The following is a 10,238-nucleotide window of genomic DNA, read 5'->3' as shown; positions in this document are numbered from 1 at the left end:
CTCCTCTCGGATTCACACACACACAGAATTTTCCACATTTAAGAGGCTTCTACAAGGACCTGAGCCCAGAGCAGACATGTGACAAATCTGCACACAGCACTTTTCCTGGCTCCTCCCCAACCATCTCCCTCCCCGCAGAGGTGAAGAGCGCCCACCTGCCACCTCCGCAGTCCCTGCGGACAGCTGGCCACCATCACCTCCCGACCCTCCGCCCCTGCCCACCAGCACCTGCCCCAACCCGGGGGGGGGGGGCGTCTGTATCCCCGCGCATTCCCACCCAGAACCCAAGGGAGCCAGGCTCTGGGTCCAGGACCCTGGCCGGGATATGGCCAGGGACGCAGGGCGGGACCCCGCTGACCACGCGGCTTCAATCGCGGGCTCCCCCCTCCGAAAGGGAGGCGAGGACGGGGTCCGGAGGCGGCCGCTCCCCTGTGCCAGGAACTGGCTCCCGGGCCGGTCTCGGGGTCCAGAGTGGGCGGGATGCAGGGGTCGCGCGCCCCTCGCCAGCGCCGGCCACGCGCGCGCGCGCGCCCGCACCTCCTGCCGCGCCCCGGCTCCCCCTCGCGGTGCCGCAGTCCCCGCCGCCCGCGCCCCGCCCCATGACGTCACCGTGGGCCGGGTATAAAAGGCGCAGCTGCGGGGTGGCCGTCGTCTCTGCCCTGCGAGCCCTCAGGTCTGTGCCGCGAGCACCCCTCCAGGGCCAGCGCCTTCACCGCTCCCAGCCGGCACCATGCGCGAGATCGTGCACATCCAGGCGGGCCAGTGCGGCAACCAGATCGGCGCCAAGGTGGGCGCGCCTTCCGGTGACCCTAGGGCGCGGCCGAGTCGGGGTGGGGCGGGGGCCTGGGGGGCCCCGGGAGCCCGGGTCGCTGTTCAGCGGCGGGGCGCCGGGAGGATCGAGGACCCGCCCGGGGCTTCGGCGCTGCAGCTGCGTCCTAGCCGGGGCCGTCAGTGCGCTCGGGGCTCGGCCTCCAGCGGGCGCACCTGCGGCGCGCAGCGTCTCGGGACTCGAGCCGGGCCAGCGCCCCGGGTATCCACACTGAAGTGCATTGGGGCATTTCTGCCCGTCGCTCGACTGGCAGACTGCAGTGTCATTGGGCTGGCACGTGTGACAGCGCTCCTCCGAGGGTCACACGGAGGGGGAGGCGAGGGAAATGCTTTTCGCTCGGCACCGTCTAGACAGCGTGACAGACGCGACCGTGCCCTTCCGGCTGCCAGGCGCAGGTGACGCAGCGGGTGGCCTTGAGTCCGGCCGCAGGGGGAGGCGGCGGCGGGCTCGCGCGGGCGTGGGCGGGCGCCGGGCAGGGACGCGGTCTCCGAGCGCCATGTTGCCCACCCGCCCCCACCCCCTTTCTCTCGCTCACAATGGAGCCGCGGCCTCGCGGGCGCCGGCCCTCTGCACTGCCGCCCAGCGCCCTCCTGCCCTTCCTGCCCGTGCCCGGCGGGGTCGGTGCCCGAGGCCAGTGCGTAGGTCAGGGGCAAAAAGCTGCGCGGGGTCTGTGCCGGGAGCCTCCGGGCGGGGCCGGAGGATCAGTCCAGTGGGACCGTCTGTCAGTGAGGATGCAGGGACGTGCAGGCCCGCGGGCAGGGACAGGGCCCCCAGCCCCCGCTTCCCGGAAGGGCTCTGCTGTGCCGCCCCCTCCTCCAGGGCCCCTCCCAGCCCTGCAGGCCTTGGCCCCAAGGTGGCAGGAGCTCTGCGGACGCCCAGCCCCTCCGAAGCAGCTGCTGCAGACTCGGGGGCCTGCTCAGCCTCTGCTCCCTCGCCAGGACTCCTCCCTGTCCGACCACGGCGGCTGCTGCTGCTCAAGGCCGTCCTTCCTGAGAGGGAGGACGCCAGGCTAGCGAGGGACTCTTTCTCACTGCAGTTCTGGGAGGTCATCAGCGATGAGCACGGCATCGACCCCACTGGCAGTTACCATGGAGACAGCGACCTGCAGCTGGAGAGAATCAACGTGTACTACAACGAGGCAGCTGGTGAGTATTTGACGTCGCCTTGCTCTCCTGCCCGCCGCACAGGAGCTGGCCAAGACAAGCTTCTTGCATATTAGGTGAACAGGCCAACTGCAAGAAAAACGCACGGAACTGCTTCTCCAGACTCCTGCCCGCAGGACCTGAGGAGCCCTGCTCCGTCTCTCCGTTTTCCTCCCTTGGTCTCAGTCACGGCAGGTTTCTGTCCTGAGCTCGGCCACAACAGCCACACAGAACAGGGCCCTGGGCAGCTCGTGTTGGCCAGCACAGGTCTGAGGCAGCTCTTGTTCCCGCAGGTAACAAGTACGTACCTCGGGCCATCCTGGTGGACCTGGAGCCGGGCACCATGGACTCAGTCAGGTCCGGACCCTTCGGCCAGATCTTCAGGCCAGACAACTTTGTGTTCGGTACGTGGTCCCGGGCCCTGGCGCTGGCCGGGTGACTGGCCTTCCTAGCAGCCCCACACGTCACAGTTCTCAGCATGCAGGGCCAGGGTGAGGTGGTGTCCAGGGAGGCCCCAAGCTGGCCACATCCACGCGTCCTCAGGCCGTGTCCCAGTCTGGACAGCTCAGAGATGCGCCTGCAGAGGCTGCGGCAGCCCTGCCGTGGGAAGGATAAAGAGCAGGACAGCCTCACACAGGCCTCACGGGTGCAGGGGGTTTCAGAGGAGCAGAGGGCACAGGTGACCACGTGAAGGTGCCAGGGGCCAAGACACGGCTTATGACAGAGCCTGTGCTGTGATGGCGCTGTGCCCCCCATCCGCTTACTGTGCAGGAGTAGAGCACCTACAGAACACTCTGCGTGCCTCATTTTAGAAGCAGCTGGGTTTGTTAAAAACTCCTGTTCAACTTGCCTTTTTACTTGGTAGGCTCCCTAAGAGTCTTGGGGCTCACTGATAAACCAAAAGTTTTTCTTAGGTATCAAAAGCATATGTAAGACTATCTGAAAGGTTTTCTAAGGCTAGGCCAACTTTCCACAGTCCAAATGACACAATGAGATTCCCTTTCCCCTGCAGGCCAGAGTGGTGCAGGGAACAACTGGGCAAAGGGCCACTACACAGAGGGTGCCGAGCTGGTGGACTCGGTCCTGGACGTGGTGAGGAAGGAGTCGGAGAGCTGTGACTGTCTCCAGGGCTTCCAGCTGACCCACTCGCTGGGCGGTGGCACTGGCTCAGGCATGGGCACCCTGCTCATCAGCAAGATCCGCGAGGAGTACCCAGACCGCATCATGAACACATTCAGCGTCATGCCCTCACCCAAGGTGTCGGACACCGTGGTGGAGCCCTACAACGCCACCCTCTCCGTGCACCAGCTGGTGGAGAACACGGACGAGACCTATTCCATTGACAATGAGGCCCTGTACGACATCTGCTTCCGCACCCTGAAGCTGACCACCCCCACCTACGGGGACCTCAACCACCTGGTGTCGGCCACCATGAGCGGGGTGACCACCTGCCTGCGCTTCCCGGGCCAGCTGAACGCAGACCTGCGTAAGCTGGCGGTGAACATGGTGCCCTTCCCGCGTCTGCACTTCTTCATGCCGGGCTTCGCGCCCCTCACCAGCCGGGGCAGCCAGCAGTACCGCGCCCTGACGGTGCCCGAGCTCACCCAGCAGATGTTCGACTCCAAGAACATGATGGCCGCCTGCGACCCGCGCCACGGCCGCTACCTGACAGTGGCTGCCATCTTCCGGGGCCGCATGTCCATGAAGGAGGTGGACGAGCAGATGCTCAATGTGCAGAACAAGAACAGCAGCTACTTCGTGGAGTGGATCCCCAACAACGTGAAGACGGCCGTGTGCGACATCCCGCCCCGAGGCCTGAAGATGTCAGCCACCTTCATCGGCAACAGCACGGCCATCCAGGAGCTGTTCAAGCGCATCTCGGAGCAGTTCACGGCCATGTTCCGGCGCAAGGCCTTCCTGCACTGGTACACGGGCGAGGGCATGGACGAGATGGAGTTCACCGAGGCTGAGAGCAACATGAATGACCTGGTGTCCGAGTACCAGCAGTACCAGGACGCCACGGCCGATGAACAGGGGGAGTTCGAGGAGGAGGAGGGCGAGGACGAGGCGTAAGAACTTTTCAAATAAATCGTGCACCCTTAGTGAACTTCTGTTGTCCTCCAGCATGGTCTATTTGTATACTATGGTGCTCAGTTTTGCCTCTGTCAGAAATTCACTGTTGATGTAATAATGTGGATCTCCATACAAAAGCATGTGTATAAAACCTTGTGATTCTTCCTTTCCCTTCAGAAAATTTTTATTAATTAAATGTATAAGGTTTCAGACTTTAATCTTATCTGCAGTATAGGATTTGTGATTTTAATAGCATTCCTGATCATTCAATAAAGAGAATGAAAGTGTTTTTCTTCTTTACTGACCGACAGTAATAAAGCAATCTCTCACAAGTGATACAGGAGTAAAGCGGTTTGGGGATTAAGCAAACTGCCCTTTCTTCTTTCCTGGTGTTCCAGAAACCCAGGGAGTCTTTAGAGAAGGACTTCCTTCTTCTTAAGTTTTTCTCTTGAGCAAAGTGATAAATACAGATCAAAAGACAAGTGAGCTGGACCTCTCAGATAAAGGGTACGCTATAAATCCAAGCTGTCCTGACAATGCAAATATGAACACTACAAATGTGTCACCTAAGTTTTATTTGGAAAGACATTACGGTAGCAATTTATTTTTTTAGACAATGATAGAAACTCAATGCTACGAGATCAGATTCGGCTTTGTAAGCTGTGAAGGCCCGAGGCTGTCTTCACAGCATCATGATTAGGGTCACACTGTAGGGAGGGATTAGGAACCTGGAAATGCAATTGCATGCAGCTGTGATGTAGGGAAGGCAGCTCAAGGACACTGTAGCTGGAAGCAACATGATCGAGCTCCAAGCAGGATGCACCGAGACACGAGTTCTTAGAGCCGCTTTCACTGCAGGAAGTCTTCTGCTAACTTGTTGAACTCATTTGCAAAACGTAAATGCAGGTTGTGTTTCCCTTCTGGCATCAGATGCAACCTACAAAAAATATTAATAGCTTTTGATCTATGGCACACCACTTAAAGATCCCTTTCCTCTGCAACAATACCTCAAAATCCTAAAGCGCAAAACTGCCCCCAATTCCCGTGACTCCTACTGAGACGTGGAAGGTAACAGCCTAAACTTTCTCAGCTGTGGACGCAGGCGGACCCTGGTGGTCTGGCCAGCCTGAGGGGACTGTAGCACAGTCACTCAATAGCCACAGACACATTGTGCTGGAAAACCAAGAACTGGGGAGGTGCTCTGGTGGTTACTTTAAAAAATCCATTTTAATAAAACTGATTTTAAGAGAGAAGATTGGAGAAATGATAAAAATGTCCAGAATCCCCTTGGTTGGGGCAGGTTCCTTGGGTTATCTGTGTAGTGGGAAAGCACAAATCTGAATTCACAGCCACCACCAGCCCGCTCTGTTCAAGGTTCCAAATCGCCCTATCAGTTTTGGAGTACTGAGCAAATGAGCCCGAATACAGCCCCAGACAAGTGGTAGGATTCCTAAGGACCCTCAGGCGGGCAGGACTACATCAGCAGCCCTGTGCTGAGAGCCACTGCTGCAGCTCTCCCAGCTCATCTTGGGGGTCACCCTCTGTCCTGACAGGCTTCTCCCTTTCAGTGGGATGTGGTCAGAGGGGACTGGTTTGCAATTTCTTTAATAAAGACAACCTTCCCTGAGTTCAGTATTTATTAGCTGCTAGAGTATAAAAATGTTAAAACTGATAATAAGCACAAGTCTAAGGCATTTTGTCTATGACAGGTGCTGAAGGACTGTATTGGACAAGATTCCAGTGACCACATTATTTACTTCTCTGACCCAGAGTGGCGGCTCTCAGAACCTCAGTGGGACCAGGGAGGACTTGTGAGGAGGGGAGCTGTCTTTGCAAGATGCTGGCCAGGCCTCTGGCAACTCAGCCATGGGGAGGGGGATATAAAAGGAAGACAGACTGTTGGCATCATTTGGAGGTCCCTGGAAGGTTAATAACACCATTAATTAGTAGAACATAGTAATTCAATTTTAATTCTATTCAGAAAAGCATGTGTTGCACTGACCCCAGAGATAGGATCCCAGTTGGCTCCCGCACAAGGCTCGCAAGGAAGCTCAAGGCCTCAGTTTTAGAGAGACAAAAAAGAACCAGTTGCCAAGGATGCTGAAGGTCACAGAAGGGCAGACTGAGGCCAAACTGCATTCCCTTATCGAGCTAAGCTTGACTGTGAGGCAGATAACTCCGACCTGCCATGGAAGCGCTCTTCTGTGGACATCCAACCTCACTACTGTGAGCTCTAGCCCTTGTCTATGATTTGCTTGCTCCCTGTAAGAAAGGAAAGAGACACCAGCGGTAAATTCCTTCTTTTCAGCTGTTCAGTGCTGTCTGGACTCTTCCACTAGTAACCACTAGACCTTGGGGAAATCAAAACTATATGTGCTTCATTAAAAACATGGGAGACCTGCCTGGGACGATGGATGCATGCATAAAAAAATGGTCAGACAGATGGGGGGAGACAGATGGACATTTACACAAACAGGCAGATGGGCGAGAAAATGAAGGAAACCATTCTTGCTCTGGATCCCTTCTGAGGGTCACTCCACAGGCCTTGTACACCTTCCTTTCCGTGTCTGACGCAGAACTGAGTGAAACCTCTCCTGGTGCTCCTCCTTGGGAGTAAACACTGGCTGTCAGTGCCTGGCAGCAACTCTGCCGCTGACCTATCTCTCACTCAGACAACAAAGCGACCCAGTCACGCACCCCATCAGCATGGTTCTCGAGCAACCGTTCTCCAGCAAATTAGTAGAAACCCCACCGGCAACACGGGCTCAGCTGGCTAAGAAGGGGCGTCCAAGGGTGTATGTGAGTTCCTATTTGCAGGACCCGTTTCTCCATCATCTGGCACCTCTGGAGAGACAGGAGGAACCAGAAGTTGTCTAATCTGACACGCACTCCCAGTGGTCACCTTCTTTCTGCACGACGGAGCAACCTCATGGTGGCAATGGTGAGGCCCTAGCTTTACCTTTCCTTCCTCATCCTCAGGTTTGTCAGTTTTCCAGTTAAATTCGGAGGCCTATTGGTCATTCCCGGGCCTTAAGGAATAGGGCACTGTGCCCTCACTCTGGATGGATGTGAAAATACTCCCACTTATGAACGTGTGAAACCACCAGGAAGAGTGGGAACCAGAGGAGCCGCGGGATCTCTGCACTGACCTCCACCAAGAACATGGATGCAACACAGCCCAGGGCAGCCTTTCCTTTTTTCACTCTGCCCCTCATAGAAAGCCCGGAGGATAAAGCAGTGATGGGTAACTGCCAGCTTCTTCCAGCTGATAAAGGTGCGAGAGCCCACAGGCCCCAGCTTTACCCAGGCAGGCATTTGGGGTGGGGGGCCGACGTCTCATTGAGAAGCTCTGCTCTCAAATGCACCATGCTGCGTGCAGAAGACAAATCAATCTGCCACCAAAGCTGTTCTGCAGGCAATGCTGCAGCTGAGTAGACCACTTCTGCAGGGCCTGGTGGACTTAGACTTTTACGTGGGGCCCTCTGAGCAGTGAGTGGTCTTTCCATGGCAGGTGGGTGTTGTAGTGCCAGCAAGGGTTAAGTGCATGGGTGCTGTGGGGCCAGGACATGTCTGGTCTCAACAGCACAGACTCTGTCCTGGAAGGGAGCATCATTTCACTAAGCCACCATCCCTCCTCTGCACAATGGGGCAGCAATAACTTGCACTATGGGATTGTTCTGAGGATGAAATGAGAATGCATGTGAGGTATGCAGCCCAGCCTGCAGGCGCATAGTAAGCACTGGTCTTTATAAAGGCCATTATCAAGTTCAACTTATGTACAGCATATTAAAGAAGCACTCTGACTCAGGGAGCACGATTTTACTTATGCCTGCTGGCTGACAGACAAGCTCCAACTGGAAGATTCTTCCCTGAAGAAAAGTTCTGCAAAATGCGGGTAAGATGGGTCTAGAAAGGGCTGGGCTCTATTCTTTGAAATACGAAGGACCTGACTCCGTAGGCACTGGCTGGTTGTGTGTGGAGCCACTCCTGAGCAGAGCCCGGTGTGGCCTCCTGAGTGGTCAGCAGGGAGGAATTAAGTCAGTGCCAGGAGGAACAGGGGCGGGGTGGTCAGCAGTGTGGAAAGGCACCGGGCACCGGGCACTGAGGCAGGGATGGGGAGCCGATGCCCAGGCAGCAGTGGCCTCCATGGATGCTTCCACCACCACCCTCCCTTCAGTGTCTCTCTCTTCTCGGTAGCCTGGCCTCACTTGTCTATGCTGCTGAAAAGGAACCCTGGTCATTAGTGTGGATCTTTTTTTTTTGGTACCGGGGATCGAACTCAGGTCCTTGTGCTTGCAAGGCAAGCGCCAACCACTGAGCTACATCCCTGGTCCAGTGTGGATCTTTTTCACCTTGGCACTTCATGTCACTCCAGCTGGTGTATGGCTCCAGCTGGCCTGGCCCAGGGGCAAGGGCTGTGTGACCACTGGTGGGCAGGCAGGAAGAGGCCCTTCCCTCCCTGCTGACCCAGACGGCCTGTCACACTGCCAGCTCACCCCCAGGGGGCATGAATACAGCAGAGCAGGCATCATCAGCACTTCCCCACTGGGATGGCTCATTTCGTACATCAACCTGATTGGGCCTCGGGTGCCCAGATGTTCGGCAAACATCACTCTGGCTTTGATAAGCACTTGAGTCAGTAGACAGAGTACAGCAGATGGCCTCCTCCAATCTGTGGAACGTTCGCATAGAGAAAAGGGGCTGACAGGTCAGTGTGATAGCCTGGCCTGTACTCCCAGCACTCTAGGGGGCTGGGGCAGGAGGGTGGCAAGTTCCAGCCTGGCACGAGGGACTTAGCGACACAGCAAGACTTTGTCTCAAAATAAAAAATAAGAAAGGACTGGGGGTGTAGGTCAGTGTGAAGGCTGTGGGTTCAGGCCCTGGTACCAGGAGAGAGAGAAAAAGGGGGGAAGGTGAGTAAGAGAGCCCTCCCTGCCTGATGACTTTCAGTCTGGACCTCAGCATTCTCCCGGCTGGAGACTGCCACTGGTCGGTCAGAGCAGAACCACCCTACCACTCCCTCGCCCTCCAGCTTCCATCCCCATGACCTTGGGACTTGCTGGGCTCCTCCGGATGAGCCCTTCTGCACACCCCTCACGTCTGTTAGCTCTGGCTCTCTGGACAACCACACACCGACCGAACCATGGCGCCGGGGACAGAGGCCCACTGGCCCTGCCGAATGTCACATGATCCACCTTATCTCCTGGGCGCCCTGCAGCCGGACTCGCACTGGCATTCCATCCACAAGGTAGAGCCCGAACTGTGTGGCTCATGCCTCGGGAAAGGTTTTGAGATGCTAGATGTCATCACCCCCACCCTACACACGAGGATGCAGAGGTCCAGCAGAGCTTCCCAGGGTGCTCCAGGAGGCTCGGCTGGCTCTCGGAGCTGGGTCCCGACTGCCCTGCAGGACTGCCGCTCAGCATCACAAACGGCAACACCCCACTTCCTGCCTCTCCCATTCAGGTGACACAGACCCCAGGGGCTGAGTCTGCCCGAGTGGATGGGAGCCCAGGTTCTCTCCTGCCTGGCCTGGTCTCAGGGACCTGCCATGCACAGACGTGGCCCTGTGTGCTGCCTGCTCTTGCTGCTTCAAACAGCGTGCACCAAGCCCTTAACACGTCATTTACACCCTTGGAGGGATGTTCGAGTATTAAACGGCAGGAAAATTAAGTCACATGCTCACAGCTCCTTGAAATGGCAGAATAAGGGGCCATGTGGCTGACAAAGACTAGCGGGTGGAGGAATGGGAAGGAGGCAGTGACCGCAGGGTCGGGGGTGGGCAGGGGATACGCTCGGGAGTCACCTGGAGGAGGAGCCGTCAGGCCAGGCAAAGGCAGGCCTGAGGGACAGAGGGAGGCGGGCAGGGGCTGCTCATCTGCAGCTGGTTCTGAAACCCATTCTGGTCTCTGCGGGGTCCCTAATTCCTGAGGTCTGAGCACCTCCTTAGAAACACTGTCTTGAGCTGAATTCTGTCCCCCTGAATTAATACGGTGAAATTCTAGAGTCTTTAAAGAGGCTTTAAACAGACCCTAGGATCAAAATGAAGTCATCTGGGGGGGGGGGTCCCAATCCACTAGGTCTGATGTCCTTATAAGAAGAGGAAACTGGGGGCCAGGGATTTAGCTCAGTGGTTCGCCCGCTTGCCTCGCAAGGGCAAGGACCCAAGTTCGATCCCCGGGACCAAAAAAAAA

The 10,238-nt window shown here is 56.9% G+C and overlaps 2 protein-coding genes across 6 annotated transcripts in view; one reads left to right on the top strand and one right to left on the bottom strand.

Moving 5' to 3' along the window:
* The first annotated feature begins 594 nt into the window (after window positions 1-594).
* Window positions 595-4,331, top strand: Tubb2a (tubulin beta 2A class IIa). The gene is made up of 4 exons (XM_087181742.1): window positions 595-787; window positions 1,866-1,974; window positions 2,265-2,375; window positions 2,984-4,331. The coding sequence occupies exons 1-4, from the start codon at window positions 731-733 to the stop codon at window positions 4,042-4,044; spliced, it is 1,338 nt and encodes a 445-aa protein (XP_087037868.1). The 5' UTR covers window positions 595-730; the 3' UTR covers window positions 4,045-4,331.
* Window positions 4,332-4,602: 271 nt separating this feature from the next.
* Bphl (biphenyl hydrolase like) overlaps window positions 4,603-10,238 on the bottom strand; it is a 28,074-nt gene continuing 22,438 nt past the window's right edge. The window contains exons 7-9 of one of the 5 annotated variants that reach the window (XR_015439280.1): window positions 6,047-6,306; window positions 5,811-5,963; window positions 4,603-4,981 (exon numbers count right to left, since the gene is read on the bottom strand). Coding sequence is in view for 4 of the 5 variants with exons in the window: in XM_087181743.1 (XP_087037869.1) it covers window positions 6,096-6,306 (211 nt within the window). In the remaining variant the exon portion in view is untranslated. The remainder of the gene's footprint in view (window positions 4,982-5,810; window positions 5,964-6,046; window positions 6,307-10,238) is intronic. The other 4 variants (XM_087181743.1, XM_013073235.3, XM_013073236.3 and 1 more) reach the window with 4 other exon arrangements.

The sequence above is a fragment of the Heterocephalus glaber genome, unplaced genomic scaffold (genome assembly GCF_053883595.1).
Source record: "Heterocephalus glaber isolate CG9 unplaced genomic scaffold, H.glaber_assembly_v1.0 deba00001472, whole genome shotgun sequence".
Lineage (NCBI taxonomy): Eukaryota > Metazoa > Chordata > Mammalia > Rodentia > Bathyergidae > Heterocephalus > Heterocephalus glaber.
This window is presented reverse-complemented; position numbering and strand designations above follow the sequence as displayed.